This window comes from Euleptes europaea, chromosome 4, assembly GCF_029931775.1.
Source record: "Euleptes europaea isolate rEulEur1 chromosome 4, rEulEur1.hap1, whole genome shotgun sequence".
In the NCBI taxonomy this organism is placed as follows: domain Eukaryota; kingdom Metazoa; phylum Chordata; class Lepidosauria; order Squamata; family Sphaerodactylidae; genus Euleptes; species Euleptes europaea.
In genome coordinates, this window is record NC_079315.1 from 71,369,529 (window position 1) to 71,392,949 (window position 23,421).

General features: G+C 41.1%; 1 protein-coding gene across 5 annotated transcripts in view; it reads right to left on the reverse strand.

Annotated features, from left to right (window-relative positions):
• The window catches only part of APC (APC regulator of WNT signaling pathway), an 81,830-nt gene that overhangs the window by 41,854 nt on the left and 16,555 nt on the right, over positions 1 to 23,421 (reverse strand). For 3 of the 5 annotated variants that reach the window (XM_056848749.1, XM_056848747.1, XM_056848748.1), the window contains exons 2-6: positions 16,247 to 16,399; positions 7,989 to 8,073; positions 7,275 to 7,476; positions 2,209 to 2,317; positions 348 to 461 (exon numbers count right to left, since the gene is read on the reverse strand). In XM_056848749.1, the coding sequence (XP_056704727.1) occupies positions 348 to 461; positions 2,209 to 2,317; positions 7,275 to 7,476; positions 7,989 to 8,073; positions 16,247 to 16,381 (645 nt within the window). In that variant the 5' untranslated portion in view covers positions 16,382 to 16,399. Of the gene's footprint in view, positions 1 to 347; positions 462 to 2,208; positions 2,318 to 7,274; positions 7,477 to 7,988; positions 8,074 to 16,246; positions 16,400 to 23,421 lie in introns of those variants that run through there. The other 2 variants (XM_056848751.1, XM_056848750.1) reach the window with 2 other exon arrangements.

Here is a 23,421-nt window from a genome sequence, read left to right on the forward strand (position 1 = left end):
AAAATGTCTAGAAAATTTTGAAGCCGTGGAAAAAAATGTTTTTGGAGATTGGAGTGGGAGACAGGATTATCAGTATGTTTGAATATCAAGAGAAACTAACAATGAAAACACTTCACTCCTTAATAATGTGTTATCAGACACATTACAGCATATCTCTGTCAAAGTTATTCATACATAGATAATACACATATCCTTGAAATATGTTTACACATCTATAGTATGCAAAGAAATTATTACATAATACGGGAGATTGGCTTATCAGAAGTTTTTCATGCTACAAACTGAGTGAGTAAAATTTGGTCTTAAAATGCATTTCATTTATTCCAAAACAGAAATAGACAGTTCACCTGTGCCCTCTTTTCCATGTCCTGACAAGTACCTAGCTGTTCTTCCATGGCAGCTCTGATCTGCCTTGCTTCATATTCCAACTGCCTTCTAGTCATGTCTGTCTGCAAGGAGAACTAGAACCAAAACAAGGAATAAAAGAATCGGAGTTGATTATTACACTGACATAATAGGCACACAAGCCGAATAAGGCAACTAAAAACGTAATCCTACTGTTTAGAATTCAGAACAAACAACATGAACATCACAGTATAAGAAACAACTGCATTGAGAACATGGGGCCCTTCCATATGATATAGGCATCCTATCCCCAAGCAAAAGAAGATCTACCAAAAAAATATTTGCTGGGAATTTTATAGACCTCACAATCTCCTTCACCTAATGAAATAGGATGCTTTCTTACATGTTTGCAACTAAACTAGAAGAAGAGTTGGTTTTTATACAATGACTTTCTCTACCACTTAAGGAAGAATCAAACTGACTTCCAATCACTTTCCCTTCCCTTCCCCACGACAGACACCCTGTGAGGTAGGTGGGGCTGAGAGAGTGTGACTAGCCCAAGGTCACTCAGCTGACTTCATGTGGAAGAGTGGGGAAACACATCCAGTTCACCAGATTAGTGTCCACCGCTCATGTGGAGGAGTAGGGAATCAAATCTGGTTCTCCCGATCAGAGTCCACCGCTCCAAACCACTGCTCTTAATCACTACACCATGCTGGTTGTACTAGCAGGTACAGCTCCCATGCCCCCTCTTGGACTGCTTAGGATGAAGGAGGGACAGGAGTACTCAAGACACAGAGATCTTCTTTTCAACCACATTCACATTTCTCTAATTTTGGAGTGGATGCAGGCTAATAAACTGAAGCTTAATCCCAACAAGATGAAGTGTCTTTTACCAGCTTCAGCTGTTTAGCCAGCTGCATTTCCTGGGAAGAAAAGGTCTGGCCACTATGGCGCATGCTCTGATTACATCTAGATTAGATTACTGAAATGTGGTCTGTGTGGGGCTGACTTAGAGAAGCGTCTGGAAGCTTCAGATGGTGCAGAATGCTGCAGCCAGGATGCTGACTGGAGTGGGTCATAGTGACCATATTACTCCAGTCTTGACCCACCTACACTGGCTCCCAGTTTGTTTCCAGGCACAATTCAAGGTACTGGTCTTGACCTTCAAATCCCTATATGGTTTGGGACCAACATACCAGAAGGAACACCTACTCCCTTATGAACTTGCCCAACCACTATGGCTATTTTCGCAGGCCCTGCTCTGGGTGCCCCCACTTGCTGAGATTAGGCATGTGGCAACCCAGGAGAGGGCTTTCTCGGACATGGCACTAAAGCTCTCCAGGAAGTTATGGCTGTCGCCTTCTGGTGCCATCTTCTGCCAGCAAGTGAAGACTTTTTTGTTTTGGCATTCTCTCCATGATCCCACCTTCCTGACCAATGCTTTAATTGCTGTTTTCATGTCTGTGTATGTATTTTAGCTCTGTAGTTTCATTTACACATTCTATGAAAGATTATATAGCATAATTTGCACTAAAGTTGAATTACTTTGTATTATATCGTAGACAATCTAACAATTAATTACATTGGGTGGGATCTAGAAACCTGTAAATGGGTTTCCGATCACAGAATGGCAAGAAAAGTCTACTGCAGCCCCATAAACCTCCAACGATCCACTTTTGAAGGTCACAGAATCCTGAGGAATGGTGTGGCACAAACATTCGCCTAAATCTCAAGAAAGAAACACCATGGAAACACCCTCCTCTTGCAAAAGGGAAGTGCCTTCTGCTTGTGCAAGCAAGGGTTTAATTCTAATCCACAGAATTAAATGGGAGAATACACATGGCTACCAGCATCACTTACGTTTTCAGTAAGAGGAAGGCTATCTATCCTCTTAGTCAAATTCTGAAGCTGAGCATAATACCAGTCTTTTTCTTTCTCTTCTTTTTCAAGTTCAGCAAGCAGGAGTGATCTATAAAAAAAGGAATATCATTCATAAAGATTTACTAGAAGTCAGAGACTAAGCATGTAAGGGGCAAACATGGGAGAAATTTGGTCCAGAGGACTAACAGCGCATTCCTGAGCCTGAAGGGTGAAAGGCCTTAGGAGGCCAGGAAGGCGCTGTGCCGAGATCTGCCCCCCCCCCCCAGTATTCGAGCAACTTACACCAGCGTTAGTAGCCCCAACACCGGTGGGAAGGCCCGGTTGCTGGGCGCTGCCATGGAAGCACTGCCCCAGGACACCGACGGGGCCTTCTGCTGGTGTTCCACCAGTGTAAAGGCCTGCGCCAGCGTCCCAGAAGGCGTTCCGGAATCCCAGAAGGCATTCCTGGAGCGGGCTGGGGGGAGGAGCTGCCATTAGGCAGCTTCCTGTCCCCTTTCTCCCCGTCAACACCGGCAAGGAGAAGAGCAAGGCTGCACCTGCTTTTTAGCAGGCACAACCTCGCTTTTCTCTATGGGCCAAAAAGGCCCTGTTTCACACAAAAAAGCCTCTAAAAGGCTTTTTTTGGTGAGGAAGCGTGGCAGTGACTCCTCCACGTCGTCCACGCACGCTGAATCTCAGGAATGCGCTGTCAGTTTCTCTTCTGGCCTTCCCCACTGATTTGATGGGCACTCTTTACTCAGTCCTTCTACATGTGGTTCAATTTCCACCTCTTAAAAGAAAAGCTGATACTTCTGATACAACACTCAAAGCACACTCCAATTTAGCTGTCACTCTCTATTGCTTACTCAACTGAGGAAAGAAAAAAACAAAACACTCAAACACAAACGTTATCCTTCCGTACATGGACAACAGGCATACCAAACCCGTACTTATTTTATACAGCTTTATTATTAAGCTACCGGACTAGTTTGGATAACAAATTGGATTATATTGGCCATCCAAATTAAGATTGATGGAACTGGAAAAACTGGGTATGAAAGAAGGATTTCATTATCATTTATGGTCCAAAAACACATCTGAGACAAAAATAAGACAAAATTCAGAACATGTGATTACAGAAAGTCTATTGAAGATATGGGAATTTAAGTTTTTTTAAAATTAAGCCCAACACCCTCATTATTAATGTTTCCTATTGAAGCATATTGTAACAGGTTTGGAAACAGAACAACTATATAATACATCAAGATATGACCCATGCACAAGGAGACATTAAAAGGTGGCAGATGATTAAGAAGAACAAAAATATACAATGGCTTACATATTTTCAATTAGTCTCAAGACTCAAAAAAGACTGTCAATCAACAAGAGAAGGAATAAGAGACAAGACTGAATTTGAAACAGACAAGACTGAACTTGAAAATTTGATTGTGCAACACAATGAGCACCTCATGGGAAAGGTTTACAAATTGTTACTTAAATATGATACTGAATCTGATCAAGGTAAATCATGTATGGTGAAATGGATGCAGAATATAGGAGAAGAGATACCAATTCAACAATGGGAGATGTTCTGGTCCAAAGCGATAAAATTTACAGCTAGTCAAACTATAATTACTATAAGATGGGTTTTTTTAACTTTATTTTAAGTTTATTTGATGATAACAACAACAAAATAAAAATACAACAGTAGGTTAAACATTGTACAGTTGAGATATATTTCAATACTCGGTTCCAGTATATGTTCCAATATATATATATACACATCAGTGCTTGCTATAAGATGTTTTTTTCGTTGGTACATCACACTGAAAGACATTGAGAAAATAAGTAGATTAAAGAGGATTATGTTGGAAATGTAAGGAGAATGAAGGAACATTTTTGCATATGTGGTGGTCTTGCAAAAAAGTCAAGAAGTTTTGGAAAGAAGTTCTGGAAAGAAGTTCACGCAGAAATACAAATAATTTTTAAAAACACACTTGTAATGAATCCAAAAGGTATGCTACTACCAACTGTACCTACAAATGTTGGAAGATCGTCAGAAGAACTGTTCAGGTACATGATAACAGCTGCAAAAATTACAATGGCTGCTAAAAGGAAATCTGAAGAATGTCCGGGAATAGAGGAATGGAAGGACAAATTAGCAGAACATGCAGTGATGGCGAAACTAATGAACTATGATAGCCTCAACTTTTTTATTGTTAGCCCAAAAATTCCTTTTGGCTACAGGAATGGTCTTTGCACATTCTTCCTTGATAATATCTCTGGTTTCAACCCATAGTTATTCTGGTTCACATTCACTCGAACTTAGTAATGTAAATCTGTTCTTTACACGGTTTTTAAACTCTTCAGGAATGTTGCTTAGATTGTACTTTGGCACTTTGAATGTTTTGGTGTTTTTCTTCAACTTCACTCTAATTTTCAATATTAATACTTCATGGCCTGTACCAAAATCGGCCCTGGTTTTGTTTTGGCAGAAAGAATAGAGCTTCCCCATCTTCTGCTTCTGTAATCTATTTGATTTCTATATTGGCCATCCAGTGATGTCCATGTACACAATCATCTGTTTGGTTGCCTGAAATGTGTACGCAATGAACAAATTGTTGTCTTCACAGAATTCTATGAATTGTTCTACTGCTTCATTCCATGCTTCTAGCCCAAATATTCTGACAGTATTTGATTCTGCTTTGTTTCCTACTTTTGTGTTCCAATCAACTATGATTATTAGCACATCTTGTTTAGGTGTGTGATCAATTTCTTCTTGGACACTTGCATAAAAGCTTTCAATTTCTTCCTCCTCAGCATCTGTAGTTGGGAGCATAAACTTAAATGGTAGTTATATTGATAGGCTTTCCATGAAGTCTGATTGATATTTCGAGCTTACCTTGATTCATACTACCCATATTCTATGTTCCTACTATATGCTTGAACAGCTTTGGACTTTCCTTTGGCATTCATTCATGTCAACAACTGATCGTCCTTTCAGCTTTAATCCGGTTGCATCAATAGGAATAGCACGGCTTGTAGTTGTCCTCTGCTCTTCCCCAGTAGCTGATTGAGTGCCATCCAACCTGGGGGTTCTCTCTTTCAGCACTATATCTTTTTTCATTTTGGAATGTCTCATCATAGGGTTCTCGAGGTAAGAGTTGGTCAGAAGTGGTTTACCATCACCTTCTTCAGCGCAGTACTAATCAGGGTTAGCTGAAGTGGCACTGCTGTTGTCTATGAAAATCCTCCGGCAGCGTCATCTTCAACTACTGCTGCTCAGTAGTTACCCTTCAAGGATTCCTCCATCCCCATCACTGTTGGAACTGTCTGTTCTCTTCTGCTAACTGTGACAGTTGATCCCTGAAGGGAGTGGATGCATCTTAGTCTGGTGTCTCAGCTGTAACCATTCCGCCTTGAGTGACTCTCCGAGGAGTTTAGCCTCTTGAAGAGTCTGGCCCTTACGATATTGCTCTCAGTTTCACAGGCACACACAAACCCCCTTCACCATATTAAGGTGTGCGTCCAAGAAGGGGAATGTATATGAAACAAACACTCCAAAATTGAAACTTATTAACATTAATCATTCCTATCCAAAGAGCTTGGCAAAATGACAGACGCACTTGGAAAAACAGGAATGTCCACTAGAAAATTTGTTTGTATTCAGAGAAACCTCTTTAATACAGATTAATACTATTTGGAGGGCATTAACCATGCTTTTAGGTTCAGAGTATCTTGATCTAATCCTAGGGACAGGAAACTCTTGTCCAGAGAGGTGAATGAAAAATGCAAGTTCTTTGTGAACTACAGTTGGCGCAGCCAATATGGGGAGAGTAGAACACCACAAATGCCTGCTAGATCAGACCAGTTATCAATCTAGTTCAACATCTTGTATCACACAATGGCTAACCAGTTGCCCTGGAGAGGTCATGGACAGAACACAGAGGTCAAGGCCTTCCCCAGTGGTACCTCCTAAAACTGGTCTTGAGAATCCAGTTCCCTTTTAAAGCCATCATTAACTTCACTGGCTGCAAATTCCACCATTTAATTCCCCTTTGAGTGAAGCTATACTTGCTTTTGTCCATCCAGAATAAATTGGCCATCAACTTTAGGAGGGGCCCTTGAGTTCTAATATTATAAGTAGGGGGAGTTTTCTCAATCCACTTTCTCTGCACCATGGATAATTGTATAAGTTTTTATCCTGTCACCCCCCTTACTCATCTTTTCTCTAAACCAAAAAGCTCAAGGTTATTCAACCTATCCTCACTGCAATTAACAAGAAGAAGAAGAGTTGGTTTTTATATGCCAACTTTCTCTTACCACTTAAGGAAGAACCAAACTGGCTTACAATCACTTTCCCTTCCTCTCCCCACAACAGACACCCTGTGAGGTAGGTGAGGCTAAGAAAGCTCTAAGAGAGCTGTGACTAGCCCAAGGTCACCCAGCTGGCTTCACGTGTAGGAGTGGGGAAACCAACTTGGTTCACCAGATTAGTGCCCGCCACTCATGTGGAGGAGTGGGAAACCAAACTCAGTTCTCCAGATTACAGTCCACCACTCCTAACCACAATACCACACTGGCATGAAATAAGAAATTGGAAACTATAAAATGGATTCATGAAACTGAATATTCTGACCAGAACAAATTTTATATATTAACAACAGATTACTAGATGTAGGTAGGAAACAGTGATCACAGATTTCTAACTGAACATGAAAAAGAAATAGAATGACTACAAAAGTTTACACGCTCAAACAGAGGGAAAGAAATGAGGATTCCAAAGGGCAGCTACAGTGCAAATGTCTGCTCATAAATACCTGAATTAAGCAAGACCTGCCCAGGTGTAGACATGTAAAATACACCAAAACCACATCAGTTCCATGTGCATGCAACAGAAGCAGTCTGCAGCCAAAAACCTGCTTTTGTAAATGGACTACACCTTCCTAGGTTAGGGCCAAAGAGTTATACTAGGTCAACTTTAACGTTTTCAGAATTAGCTTTGCAATTCATTAAAAATTTCACTTCTTCATAAAACCATCCAGAAATTGGACGAGAAAGGTTACCTTTCTTTCTCCAGCTCTTCTAGATAACCAGTGCTCTCCCTGCTTCCATTCATAAAACCTCTTCTGGGAAATGATCCCATGGGAACAGGACTGCACTCTCCTGAACGACTGGATACAGAGCCTTCTCTGCTCCCATATGAACGCATGGACATCTTTGGCCTTAACTTCACTCCAGGGAAGCTGTTGCCGTCCAAGTTCAATTCTGAGTAAAACCAAGAAAGTTTTTTTGAAACTTTCAAATGATGAAACCCCATTATACCGTAATCAGTCACATGAATCTCCACCCCCAGTAAAAAAAAGAGTAAATTTTAAAGGCAAAATATTATGCAAATGCCAGCCTTTCATAAAATTGTGGGAAATATTATTAATCAAAGAAAGGATAACCAACTTGTGATGTTCCTTCATTTGACCCCTGGCAGTTCTACCAAACTTTAATCAAGGTGTGAAAAAATGTTTGCTTACATATTAATGAAAAATTTTCAAGTTATGTGAAAGACAAGAGAGAGTGATAGTATGTAATGGCACTGCTATGCCTGAAATGTGTTCCTTAAACTTTCAGACAGTAACTTTGTGGCCAACTGCACTTTCTTCTCACAGGTGTCCTCTATGAAACAGAACAGAATCCAATAATACAGAAGGTAACTGCTGCTGACCTAAGCTAAAGAATTCTTCATATGAACAATTGTTCAAACACATAGCCCTCTTCCAAGTTACCTTTAAGACGTTCCAGCAAATCGATCTGTCCTGATGAAGCCACTGCCTCATCTTCAATACTTCCTTGCAGCTGCTTTAGCACCTCCTAGAATAAATCCATGTTATTAAGAAACTATAGTGCTATAAGGTGTATGATAATACACTGCTGAATAGTTCAATGCTTTAATGTTCTAAAGTTTAACAACATTATCAAAATATGCTACTAGTTTTATTGTGTGTGACCGCTTTTCTGACCAAAAAATACATTGTGTTATTCACCTCAAAGCTTGTGTTTTTGGTTTAACTCTCCCCTACCCCCCGCTACTTTTCACATAGTACATCTACCTTTATTTTTGCTAAGGTAGTATAGGGTTCATCAGCTTGCAGTTTTTTCCTCAAATACTGGGTATATTTACAATTTTGCTTGTAGAAAACAAAAGCATTTATAACTTAAATTCCATAAATATGTCAAATATTATAATTTTATATGCTAAGTTATAAATGATGCATTTAAATTGTTAAAGCAGTAAAATTAGTTTAGGTTCGATAGGACAGTAAGAATTGCATAAATTTCCATTTCCCCCCAAATGTCTTTTCCCAATTTTTTTTACATCTCTAATCATAACAAAGCACAAATATCACAGAATACCTAACTGACCCCTGAAAAAGTTTCGCATTAGACATAAGAAATATACATATAAAACTAAGACTGGCATTGAGTGTGTGTTAAGTGCCGTCAAGTTGCTTCCGACTCATGGCGACCCTGTGAATCAAAGTCCTCCAAAATGTCCTATCTTTGACAGCCTTGCTCAGGTCTTGCAAGCTGAGGGCTGTGACTTCCTTTATTGAGTCAATCCATCTCTTGTTGGGTCTTCCTCTTTTCCTGCTGCCCTCAACTTTTCCTAGCATGACTCTTCCCTAGTGACTCTTGCCTTCTCATAATGTGACCAAAATACGATAGCCTCAGTTTAGTCATTTTAGCTTCTAGAATCAGTTCAGGCTTGATTTGATCTATAACCCACTGATTTTTTTTTTTTTTTTGGCAGTCCATGGTATCCGTAACACTCTCCTCCAACACCACATTTCAAAGGAGTCTACTTTCTTCCTGTTAGCTTTCTTCATTGACCAGCTTTCACATCCGTACATAGTCATAGGGAATACGATGGCATGAATTAATCTAGTCTTGGTGGCCAGTGACACATCCTTACACTTCAGAACCTTTTCTAGCTCCTTCATGGCTGCCCTTCCCAGTCTCAATCTCCTTCTGATTTCTTGGCTGCAGTCTCCCTTTTGGTTGATGATGGAGCCAAGACTGGCATTATTAAATTAAAAGTGAACTTTTAATCAATTAAACCAGGCAGTTATGTTGCTCTGGTTCAGTCTACACTCTTGGGGCCCCTAATAACCTCTGCAATCTTCCTCTGTTCAAACCAGGGCCTAGTTGGACAGACAAATCTCATGGAATGGCTAACAGGGCACCTTCATGACTATTCCTATATTCAGAGGCCTTTAGCTGAGGCGGCTCTGCCCTTGGAAATGGTTCCGGGGGTGATATATAAATGGGCTATGCTACTTTTAGTTTCATTGCTGACTTCTGTATTTGTGGTTTTATTGAATCTTTTGTTAACTGGCAGATTACTACCACCAGAAGTCCCTGGAGAAAGCTGAGATATAAACTTTTAATAAATAAGCTACTGAAATCACAAAAAATGAACATAAAAGCAGTTATTAGATTAAGAGGCCACTAGGCTTCTAGGCTATTAATGCCTGATGGCCTAAATTCAGGTAGACAATGAGACCCTGGGAAAAAAAACTTATTATAGAAGCATCACCAATAACTCAACTAAATTGAAAAGCATGGCCAGAAGGCAAAAAAATCCACAGGACTCAAAACTGATTTGTCTTGTCTTATAGTTTCTGATCGGCTTGTAGAAGTCACAATGCACCCATGAGCAAATAATTAAAGAAAGACCTTTCGGCTATTCCACTGATGTAGAAACAGCCATCTATAGAACTATTTTGTTTAGAATTAAAAATGGAAGTTCTCAAAAAGCATGCATCTCTTTTAATCACAATGGTTGGTTATTTTTCAGAAAATGTCTACCTAATTGATCTGTCTTAAGGCTTTTACAGTGTACAGTATATAAAGCAGAAGGAAAATGCATTTTAAATTGCTAGAAGGATAACAGCAAACCGAGCTATCCGTATTAGAATCCAAAATAATAATACGGTGGATCAGAGTATATTTCTGCATAGGCCATCATCCAGACGGGCCACTCAGATGCCCATAAGAACATAAGAAAAGCTGTGCTGGATCAGACCAAGGTCCATCAAGTCCAGCAGTCTGTTCACTCAGTGGCTCAACCAGGTGCCTCTAGGAAGCCCACAAACAGGATGACTGCAGCAGCATTATCCTGCCTGTGTTCCAGGCATTATCCTGCCTAATATAATAGGCATGCTCCTCTGATCCTGGAGAGAATAGGTATGCATCATGACTAGTATCCATTTTGACTAGTAGCCATGAATAGCCCTCTCCTCCATGAACATGTCCACTCCCCTCTTAAAGCCTTCCAAGTTGGCAGCTATCACCACATCCTGGGCAGGGAGGTTCCACAATTTAACTATGCATTATGTGAAGAAATATTTCCTTTTATCTGCTTTGAATCTCTCACCCTCCAGCTTCAGCAGATGACCCCGCGTTCTAGTATCATGAGAGAGAAAAAAGCTTCTCCCTGTCCACTCACTCCATATCATGCATAATTTTATAGACCTCTATCATATCTCCCCTTAACCGCCTTCTTTCCAAGCTAAACAGCCCTAAGCATTTTAACTGCTCCTCATAGGGCTGTTGCTCTAGTCCCCTGATTATTTTGGTTGCTCTTTTCTGCACCTTCTCAAGTTCTGCAATATCCTGTTTTAGGTGTGGTGACCAGAACATTACACAGTGTGGTCTCACCATAGATTTGTAACAAGGGCAGTATGATAGCAGCAGTTTTATTCTCTATTTGTTGTCTAATTATGGCCAGCATGGAATTTGCCTTTTTTTCTCTAATAGCTTCCTTCACCTTATCCGTTAGCCATGGTGGTGACCTCTTGGACTTAATACCACCTTTCCTGACCTGCATTATACAATCTAGCTGCGCCTCTAGTACTGTGGACTTGAGTAACCCCCAAGCCTTTTCCAGAGATTTAACCCTCCTGTTCTTTTCAACTTCCTTTTTACCAAGTTTCTCATTTTAAAGAAGTTCCCTCTTTTAAAGTCAAACGTAATTGCATGAGATTTCCCAGGCACTTTCCCACATACATATAAATTAAATTTGATGCCACTGTGGTCACTGTTGCCAACTGGCTCAACTACATCCACATTCCGCACTAAGTCACTGGCAGCACCACATATTAAGTCCAGGATCGCCTCCTCTCTGGTTGGATCCATGACCAACTGTTCGAGGGCACAGTCATTGAGGATGTTTAGAAATTTTATCTCTTTGGCTTGACTGGAGCATGCATTTATCCAGTCAATATGAGGGCAGTTAAAGTCTCCCATTATTACTACTTCATCACCTTTGCATGCTTTCCTGATTTCATTCTCCATCTCTAGATCACCCTGAGTCTTTTGGTAAGGGGCCGATAGAAGGTCCCCAGTACTAAATTACCTGTGGTGCCCGGAACTGTCACCCACAAGGATTCTGTGAATGAGTCTGCCTTTTTTATGGTTTCTAGTTTATTAGACACTATGCCTTCCTTGATGTACATAGCAACACCCTCCAATACGCCCTTCCCTGTCATTTCTATAGATTTTGTATCCAGGGATGACTATATCCCACTGGTTCTCTCCCTTCCACCCGGTTTCTGTAATGCTCACTATATCTATGTTTTCCCTTAAAACCATGCACTCTAACTCCCCCATTTTCACTTGGAGGCTTCTAGCATTAGCATAGAAACACCTCCACACTATCTTTCTCTTTCAACTTTCAACAGCAACCTCAGTTATTGCTCCCCAGCAGTTTTGGGAAAGGCAAAAATCAGCACTCACCTCACCTTGCCAACAGCTCTGCCTCTATCTCCCAGCTCAGCCCAGCTGATTTACATTGTTTTAAGGCAGGGAGAACAATGCCGAGGAAGCTTCCAAACCAACAAAGCACTGGTAGCCATTTCTTACCTACTCATCCTGAGCACTTGGTAATCAGTAAAGTGGTGCTTCAATGTCTAGGCATTCCATTTTCAGGTGTAATGGCTAACTACTGTTAATAGGCCCATCCTCAATGAGTTTATATATTTTTTTAAAGCCATCGGCATTAGTAGCCATTGTAACTCCCTGTGGCAATTACGATACAATACGAATATTCTAAAATACAATAATAAAATTCGAAAATAACATTTATTTCATTGGTCGTGAGCCTGCTGCTGGTCAGTTTCAATAGATGATAACAAACTGTGGTGTATTAACTGAACTCTTTTTCTTAAATATTCCTATATAGTAGTGGCTGGACTAAGATCTGGGAGACTAAGATCTGGGTGACCCAGGTTCAAATTTCCTCTATGCCATGGAACCGCATTGGGTGACCTGAGGCCCAACCTACATCACACAATTGTTTTAAGGCAGGGAGAACAATGCTGTAAGCTGCTTAAGTTCCCATTGGAGTGAAATGTGGGGTCTAAATATCTAAATAAAATCACCTGAATTGTGAAAATTAGGAGAGTTTAGATACGTGAAGCAGATCTCGTCCATTCCAAATTGATTACCTTCTACTATGCTGTCTCTGTTTACAATATAAGATGCTATTGCATTAACTGAAAGATTTCAGCCACAGTCCAAAGTCATCATCACTTTATATATGTCATTGATTATGCTAAAGGGAGTTCCAGGAGCATGACTGCCAGGTGTTACTCATACTGGGAGGCTGCACCCTAAACAAGCTGGAAAGTATGAAAGAGGCAGAGGAAGCAATATCAAGCCAGCTTCACTGGAGACCTGCTGCTGCAGGGAACAGCAGTCGCTGTAGGAAGCCCCCAGCGACAAAAGGGATGGAAGAAACTGATTTGTTCATATTGGAGCTTGTTTTCTTTTCTGTAATTAAAGTACATTTGTGTTAAAGGGATACTTTGCCTCATTGAGCTTCTATGACCAAAACCATTAAATAATCCTTGCCTCGGGCAAAAAATGGCCTCCGGCAAAACATCAACCTACATAGCGCCATTTCCCTAACATCTGGCATACACGAGAGATGGAACCCTCTGCCCCTCAAATATTTTTACCATGCTATTGACAGAAGATAGCTAGCTAAAGAAAGCTAACATTTATGTTAAGAAGCAGTTTTAACTATGAAAGAACTGTGTGTGGTAAGGAATACTGGCATATATTTAAGCAGGCATAAAGTAGTGCCATTATAAGAGCTGCTGCTGTTCTCCCTGCCCTTCATGCACCTGATCACTAGATTCTTGCTGCTTCGAATGTATTCCCACTTATTGAAGAAATGCATTTATGTTACTTGTGAACCCAGCAATTAACACAGCCTACTAGAAATTCTATGCATTTCTTTAGCAAGTGCCGTAATATAATGATCATTTTGGGTATACTCTGCACACGTTGTTATATTGCTGGAAAAAACAAGACAACACATGAGAAGCTGAATTGTTCTAGAACAGTGGTTCTCAACCTTTTTTGCTCCATTCCCCATTTCACCATTGTTCAGAAAATAACTCCCTCATTCCCAAGATTGTTTTTAATTTAATCTGCGACAAGTTTATAACTAACTACAATTTTACAGATTGTACATAATCTACAGGACATCACACTTTGCTGAATATTGGTCCCAAAAATCTCCCCCCCCCCTTGTTGAGACCCCATTTCCAAGACAGACTTCTAGGTGTCTGTTTTTGGCCTAGCAAATTATTATTTAAAACCATAATTACCGTATTTTCCGGCGTATAAGACGACTTTTTAACCCAGGAAAATCTTCTCAAAAGTCAGGGGTCGTCTTATACGCCAGGTGTCGTCTTATAGGGCAGGTGCTGAATTCCAAGCCGGACTGGAGAATCTGCCTGGGGAGCCGCCTCCGCTCTCTCCATGTCCGCCGGAGGAGGGAGGAGAGGCGAGCCCGGCGAGGGCGCTCGCTGCCCGGCTGGGAGTCGGAGCCAGGCGCGCCAGGGCGCACGGAGGGAAGCGCTCGGCTGCGCTCCGGCGGCGGCGCAAGGCAGGCAGGCGGCCGGCTGGCCGGGGCGGCCGCTCTCCCCGCGTCCTTCTCCACCTCCTGCCCACCTGCTCCGGCATCGCAACTGCAGCCGCGCCACGCTCCAGCCCAGACTGAGGGTGGTTCGGGGCTGAGCGAATGCGGGCGGGCGGCCTGCGTGCTGCTTCTCCTTTTCCTCCTCACCCCCCCTGCCTCCCTCCCTCCCCGCCTCCCTCCCCGCCTGTGCGTTGGTGTGTCTGGCTCCGCTCTTGCAGTGCGGCCAAAAATGTGACCAACTCCCCAGGCAGGGCTTTTCCAGGAACAGGCGCCGCCTCCCCCCGGCCCAGCTCCCGGCCCTTGTGCAAAAGGCGAGCGAAGGAGGGCAGCAGGGGAGAGTGCGAGGGGCGGGCCTCGGCTGCGGAGGAGTATATCCCAAACTCTATATTTTAACTGGAAAAGTTGGGGGTCGTCTTATACGCCCAGTCATCTTATACGCCGGAAAATACGGTACTAGAATAAACCTTTCAGCTCTTCATTGTAATACAGAAGCAAGCATTACATTTTAACCATGTGTAAAAGCACTGGAGGTCCTGAGGGATATGGAAATGTGTAACTTTGCAAAGCCAGGACTATAGGAAAAACAGCTTGAAATAAAGTCATAATAGCATATGTACACTCAAGAAGTATACTTTACTCTGAAATAGCTACAATCATTTTGTACTACTATATTCATAACTTCCTCATTGCATCACTAAAAACAACTTTTCCTTTTTTAGTATATACTTCAGTCAGATCTAATAATTTACTTTGTCCAGAGGGAAAACTGCCTGCCCCAAAATTATGACAGTTACAATCACTGTCCCAGGCTCAGTCTTGCTAAATTTTACCCAAGAAAGTAGAAAATGTACTTAATTGTTCAATCCATTTTCATTTAGCTTTTTAAATGCTTTCAAGGTCTGTCCTCAAACCAATGGCTTTTGGAATAGCCAGACTGATTAGTGCCAAGACATAAATACAGCAGTGTTGGCTATGTTGAACTTCCAGTAACTGCAAGCTCACAAGGGGCACACAAACCCTTCAGTTAAGAAGCAGGAAAATTACAACGAATGCTATAAGGAGGCTGCCTTGGTGGCAGAATACAATATTAATCTGCCCAGAGTAGACATAGGTTGATGTTCCTGGCATCACACCTACTCTTCAGACAAAGAACGGGGAGGGGGGACACAGTGTCCTGGGGGGCATACCCTCTCTTGTTCTGTTTGCACTCAGTTTAGAATGGCTCTTCTTCCTCCTCTCTCTAAAGTCCAGTCACTGTGTCCAAGGAGGCCTGCTGAAAAGTAGGGAAGACTAATACTCCCTTTCTTATTTTACCAGAAACTGCTACAGCACGGTTCCTTCTTGTACCATCAAGGTAACGGGAGGATACCACACTATGGCTCGCCTGCATGCCCGTGTTGCCTGATAATACTGGAGAAAGGAGAACAGGCATAGCATGTTGCAGGATTGTCACACTGCTATAGTGGCACAGGAAGGAGCTGCAGCAACCTCCCATGCCACCAACTTTACAAGTGGAGGGTATCTTAGGTGGAAGGTGGACTTCCCTCTCCATATATCAAATCTGCCATGCATACCGCTGAACGCACTGTAGAAGCAGATATAGTGGTATGCAATCTAAAGAAATCCTAGCGTACAAGGAGGTACTTCTACTTATGCAAGGAGACTTCCTGATTTTCATTAACTCTCTCCGCAAGCAGCAGTCCCCAGTGCTACGCTGAACACCACTCCAGAGGGTTCCTGACTTTCACAAGGGAAATTTTTTAGGGGATGCAAGGGCTGCAGAATAGTCCCCTACTGCACATGGCACACAGTTGTTAGGACCTGACCCTACATTTTATTATCTACATATACACTAACACATACAGTGTGTATCTCCTGGTCACCACAGCTTTCTTTTCTCTTCTTTAAGTGAGCAATTGCAGCATAATTAAGGTCATATATAGTAGCTAGTGAACAAAACAGAGTATCTACTGATGTCTGTAGCACAAGTCTGACACCATAGGACTGAATCTAAAAACCCAGAGTATTACTCAACTCAAATAATGCTTATACCTTCATATTAGATGCTTCAGTTTCCAGTTTTGTAAGATGATTTGAATTGTCTTCCAGTTCTTGTCGAAGGTTTGAGTTCTCCATTTTTAATGCTTCTACTTGTTTTAACAACTGATCATATGACACTGCAGCCATCCTGGGCTACCCCTGGACCTAAATCAAGCAAAAATATATATATTTTTGTTTGTCTGTTCTAAAGAAAGCATTGTGAACTTTGAGGAATGCTAAATTGTTCAGAACACATTTCATTTTCTAGCTGAAGAATGTTAACATAATAGTGTAATAGTTCATAACAACATTAAGTAACATGTAACTAATTAACACATTTTAGCTCCGCTATCTTCAATACATTTTTTATACCATAACAATCATTACTTAAATTATCATGAAAAATTCTAACAGCAAATTCAGTAAGAATTGTAGCAGGCCTCAGCTGCTTCTTAGGTCTGACTTCAATTCTTTTGATTCTTGGGGGGGGGGGACCTACTAGACATATTAGTATTCTAATACTTACAATTAAATAGCTTTTTCGTGGCTTAAATACTCAAATGAAAGATTATGAGAGATATCACATGGTTTTAATCATTTATGACTTTTAACAGAAATTGTGCCCTCAAGTTTTTATAATATCCTGAAAGAAATTGCAGGTAGTATCACTAAAATCTATGCCCAAAAAAGTGGCATATAGTCTTAGGTTATCAGTTCAACTCATGAGTTGTGGCCTTCTTTAATGTTGACTGGTTTAACCTTTTTTAATCAGGCTCATATTTTGGAGGGGGGATGCTCTTAAATTGCTACAACAATAGCACATTAGCCAAAGTATACAAAAATTCTAACAGTGAGTGCAGGTTTTGCAATGAAGTCCAGACAAACTTTATACACCAGAACAAAATGTTTCTGAAGAATGGTTATTTTGGTTATTCAGTGGTCTGTGCTATAAAGTGAAATTTACGTCAGAATTAGTTTTACTCAGTGTCATTGTATCTAACCGTAAGAGAATATCAAGAGAGAATTCTGTATGCAGAGACAGCAATGAGGATGACGTTGGCAAAGGCATGGAGACTGAAAAACTACTCCAAAAAGGGACTTAATAGAAAAGTAAAAAGTTTATGTTTTAGTGTAACTCACAACCTTGCAAAACAATAGTCATGTCAGAAACCTTGATTTATAAGGGAAATATACTTATCTAGCATGTGGAGCTCCTTCTATTAGATTTATGAAGACACTGGTAATTTATGCAGTGTTTTGAGGACTCTGAAAGGTTTACTATTGTGATATATATTGTATAATGGAATTATTCTTTTGTATTCTAGCACGTTTCTTTGTAAATACAACTTAATAATAAAACTGTCCAGGACCCCCAGTAGAGACACCTCTTACACGAAGTCTGAAACAAAATTTGTAGTTTGCACTGATTTCTCGGTAACCCTGGGCAGACATTCAAATCCTTTCAAGGATTGACATCTATACCTCTCAGCGTGCACATAAGGCCACTTGTTTTAAAGCTTTTAACTAACATTTCTCTTGTCTGTGTTTTTACCTAGGGTTTCCATCAAAAATAACGAGATTAACAGTATGCTGTTGCAGGATCAGATTGAGTCAAGAAAATGACATGTGTGTTAAATGCTTAACACAAAATAGACAGATACAAGTGGGACCCACAAGAAATTCATGGAGAAATTCTCTCTCTGGTCCCTGCTTTCTCCTCTGGCTTCTGACCCCTGCCCCTGGTCACCATTCTCTATCCTTTCCTTCCACTGCTACCTCCTCCTCCCTTACCCACAACACCGGTCCCCAATTCTCCTGCTGCCCACCCCCCTCTTTGCCAAGCCCTTTGCTGCTCAGCCTACCAATCCCTCCTTCCTCACAGCCCTCAGCTGTGCCCACCCCTCTCCTCACCACAGACGCAACACAGGCTTGCACCCCTCCCTATCAATCCCACATCACTTCTCCTTTGCCCCATGTCCATCATGGCAGAGCAGCTCCCTCAGACAGCAAAGGCGCTTGGCATTGCAGTTCAACCTCTAAGTTACCCAGACACATGCCTGCTGGGGAGGAGGAGGAAGTGGCAATGTTGCCTCTTCTGTGCCCAACCCAGCTGATGCTTGGTTCTTGGCCTCAAGGTGAATGCCCCCCCCGAGAGAGGCGGAAAGAGGGACGTGGCAGCAGCTCCAACAAAGGAGCTAAAGGAGTAGTAATACAAATAAATGCTTAATATATTTGTCCAGGGATGCCCCAAGCACAAGCCCTCCTGGATTTCTCCAGCAGTGCTTAACGCGCTTTGCACCTCCCCCATGCCCCAAGCTGTGCCAACGAAGGCGTTGTCACTGCACTTACCTCCAGGCAGCTCCTCAATGCCCCTGTCTTCATCGGCCTGGTAGGCTGCACCCCGCCCTCTGGCAGGTGAATCCTTGGTGGCCCCACGCCCTGAGGGCCTGTCTCTCCCAGCAGCAATGGCAAGGGATGGTAAGGGTGAGGTACTTCCTCCAAGGCTGACAGAGAGGAAGTGTCAGGAGACTGCCAGCAGTCCACAGCCAAAGCAGAGCAAGAGGGTGGGAGCACCTCACAAGAAGCCCCACTGGCCATCAGGGGAACATTTCCCCCAGCCAAAGCAGAGCAAGAGAGCAGAAGCACTTCACGAGAAGCCCCACAGGGCATCGGGGAACATTTTCCCCAGAGGAAGGTGCAATCCTGGGAGTGAGGGCAGACAAGATAGGGGACAGTAAGGGATTGGATGGGGTGGGTGGGTGGAAGTTCATCCTCTGTGGAGAGAAGGATTATAGGAAGAGTAGGTTTGTTGGTGGAGAGGTTAGGGGGTGGAGCAACTTCCCTTTAAATGAGAATCAGAGCCAAGGCTGAGGAGGAGATGGGCTGGGGAAGTTCTTTAGTACAGAGAACCTGCCAGCCAAGGGTTTGGAGCTGAATGACTTTTGCTATTCCCGCCCATTTTGAGGTAGCTGAAGCTCATAATGGTCCAGCTTGAGCCAAGGTAGAGAGCCTGTGACAGGACATGCCCAGGGATGAACCTCACAATATTTTATGCTGCTTTTATTTAAAACTTTAAAAACTGTTTCCAAACATAAATATTTCATATACAATACATAATTAAGACATGACAGGATACTAAAAAGTTCACTGTAAAACCAATATTCAACACAGTTCTTCTTAAAGCTCTCCCAGCTTTAACAAACTCCGCTGCTGCCTCCATTAACACCATATAGCTATTATGCAGTTATTGACCCTGCTTTTACTAGCTTCAAACTTACTGGAACATACAACTCCTACCAGGAGTAAAAGATACCATCAGATTGATGATTTTTTGATGGTGGGTTGTGGATTTCATTAAATTAACCATTAATATTTAAACTTCAGTATTCTTTATTCCCTTACCCAGAAAGAACAGAAGTCAGCACCCAGATTATACAAGATTGTACAACAATTTATTGCATGAAATACCTTAGTTATATCACGTTGAAGTCCTCAATGTGTCTGTAACTAGGACTTGGTAACTGGTGCTGACGACCTTACCTATCTCCACATGAGTAGGGATGTGAACCCAAGTTTCCTTGGTCCAAGATCAATATGCTATTCACTAAACAACATTCTCCTCAGAAAGGCCACCATATCTGTTCTGCATTCTGATCAGGGAGGTGCAAATTCATTTCTAACAGCAATACACATCTATTCTTAACCCACGTTTGGTGTTTCAGATGTATGTTTCGGTGCCCATTCTGATCATAAATAGCGCAGCACAAACATTATAAAAATCCTTACAATTTAGATCAGGCCTTTAATTTTTTTTTATTCTAGTCACCACACCAAATATTTAAGAGCCAAACTGCACTTTTTAGACTTCAGGGTTTCATATTTTAATGTCCATATTTTCTAATTATTGCTACTACAAATCTAACCCTAAAAATCATCATAGTTTTTTGTAATTTTATTAAAGCAATGTCAAGTGTTGTAGTGCATAAGTAAATATAAGGTAACCCTGGTTAGTCTAACTCTAGCATAACTTGTTGTAATTCCATTATTGTATTTAAAAGTTACATTTAATTGAATATTGGAGCCACCACAGAAAGCAATTGGTTAAAAAATTAATTTATTCACCACCGCTGCACGGTGTAGAGTTAATGTTACATATAAATCATAACAAGAATTTCATTCACATTTTTTTTATGTCATTTAACAAAACCTCCTGATGCAAAATGATAAACTTTGTACTTCCACTGAGATAAGCTAGAAGATGCTACAATAAAATCATTGCTGAAAATACTAGGCGCCGTAATGAAATTTCTAACCCCCATGGTGACCTTGCACCTGGTTTTACTTTATATTTCCAATTTTGAAGACTTCTTTGACTTTTGAAAGCAAATTTAATAAAATCTACATTCTTTAAGTGTTAATTATACCGTCGTACAGCTTTGTAATCGGGCACTCATCCAGCCAACAGCAACGAGTAAAAATGGAATCTAATCATCCAGCTGGGGTCCGAGTGCCGCTGCATGTGAACACTTTGTCTCTCCTGAGGCATGGGGAGAAGACAGCACAAACACAGACTAGCAGCCACAACATCTGTTCTCTTTTGATTCTCCTGTGGCCCCATCTCCATCCAGAGTGAGGGCAGCTACATTGTGTTGCTGCATTTCTGCGGTGGGGAAATGACAATCTGTACTATGGCTGCTACCTCTGCAGTTTCTCATGCTGTCTCCCCTGACAGAGAGCACCAAGCTCTGCAACACCACACACCACTCTACTATTCTCTAGTTGTGTACTGCTCGGATGCTCTCTCCCATACTCATTAAGGCTGCAGGATAGTTCAAGAGGTGTCCCAGCCAGGAAAGGGTGTGTGTGCCAGTGTAAGTGAAGAGAGCTGAAGATAAGTGATCATAATACAATATTTAGTTTCAGACTGTCCAAAGTAATCAAATCAGGCTTTCTAAAATCTTGCCTTTGTAAGTGCTACGGGGGGGGGGGGGGAGAGAGACAACCACAAAATGCCATCCTAAGCAAAATTGCATCCTTTTAAGTCTGGGAAAAGAAGGGCGTAGTACTTTTTAGGATTGCATTTTGGTTGGAAGTAGTTATGACAACAGTATGCCTTTTGACACACAAAGCAAGAAACCATTTGGGAAAGAAGTCTCCCTAGTGCTTCTTTATGAAGATATGATTCACACACTGGGACGATGTGGTATTAAACCACAAAATATTTATTCAGGATCACAAGAGAACCACCATAGTGACATTCACATGACAAAACAATGGGAAATGCATAAATTGGACCATTTTATAAAGGCAATATGGGAAACCTAACTGAAATAAATACCAATTACAAACATTTTCCATTGTTATATATTTTAATAGTGAAAATGTTTAAGTTTCTAACCTACTCACTCATCCAAGACAAGATCAGTGACATTAAACATTTTAATTATATTTACCTTATCAATTTATGCAAACCATTCTTATAAACTAGAGTAAAATGTAACATTCAAGAGGAATTTAAATAAAATGTTCTTTATACATAGTCAATATGAAGCCATCACAGGAAAAGCATCCAAAGAAATTTACCAGAACTCAAGAATTCTGTCTTCTTCCCCAATACTGGTGGGAAAGGCTGAAACAGACATTTTTAAGGATACTGCCAACCAGAGGTTGCCTTTTTATTCCAACTTAAATTTGTCTTTGCAGTCACACAGTCATTTTAGTTAGTACTTTGCTTACACATAAGGACACACATTTTAAAAACAAGCTTTATTTACTGCATTTTTCATGCAGGCCACATAAATGCTTATAATGCTTCTACCAATGGTTCTATTTGCATTTATTATAGGCATTATAAGGAAAGCTAAGTATTCAGAGGCCTACTACCAATATAAGAAAAATAAAATTAGAAGTCCAGTAATAAAACTGGAGACTTGGTTAAAGTGTTTTACATACTAAGAAAAAGTACTTGCCATATAAACTGTAGAAGCCATATTATCTTTATCAGTGAGCAAGAATGCTATTTGTCATGACAACTACAATATACAGGTGATTTACACAATGAAAAATATACCAACCATAAAGCTTAAAATTCAGATTTCAGCATTTCTAGGCACTGACTAAGCACAACACACAACTCCAGAACCTCATCCCCAGAAAAAGCAAGTCATCTATAAAATGATGCCTGCTGCTTGTATTACTATGAATTTATTTTTTCTTCCATTTTAATATTTTAAATATAATACTTTTTGAGTTATGCATATGCCTAAATAAAACCTCCAGTTTCCCTCAACACTGATGTATTAAAGCTGACCTAATTATTACACTAAAAAGCTGCATTTGTCAAGGAAAAAGAAAGGAGCCACTACTTCATAAATAATTTATTAAGATTACTAATAGTACCCAAGACCGAATAACTCCCAGTATCTCTTTTGATGATGAACAGATGAAGTCAGAAGGTTTTGGTAGATAGTGTTCTTCTCCTTCTCTTTCCTCTTTATTTTCCATTTCAGCATTTTCTTTTCTTTTTTTAAGCAGTGGAAAAAAGACACTTAGCCCTACCGCTTCATTGCATTTCTGGGTGCAGCAGTGCAGCACAAGCTCTCGTCTCTATGCAGTTTTTTCCTTTCAGTAAAGGAGCAAAAAACTGCTGCAGTAAACGGCAGAAATGCCAGCAATACATCCTGTCACTAACAAAGGCACTGGGATTTTGCAGCATTTTCAAGGAGGGAGTTTTTGTGGCTTTACAATATCATGCACATCATGCAAAACCAAATCTTAACCTACCCAAGTTACAATAAATCCATTCTCTATAATACCTTCCTCATCCTCCCCCCACAGTCCCTGCATTGTGGGGTTGTTAGATTCAAATGAAGGCATCTCCTCCACTGCTTTGTGTCCTTTTCTCTGGCTGCTGCTACTGACAGGATGGAGGAGGAGGAGGGAGAAGGGAGGATTTCAATGGGCTCAAGCTTTCATTCCTCCAAGCAATGAATCCATTTCATTCTTTTTTGACCTTTTCCCGTCTCCTAAGATACTATTCCCCTCATACGTGTCAAACCTTTACAACAACCATTTCTGCTTCACAAAAGAATATTTTTATCCCATTCTGTGCTCACCATCACCTCCTTCTCCCATTCTGTCAAAAACACGGATCAAAACCTTAGGAATCACTTTCTCGCTTCTCTCCA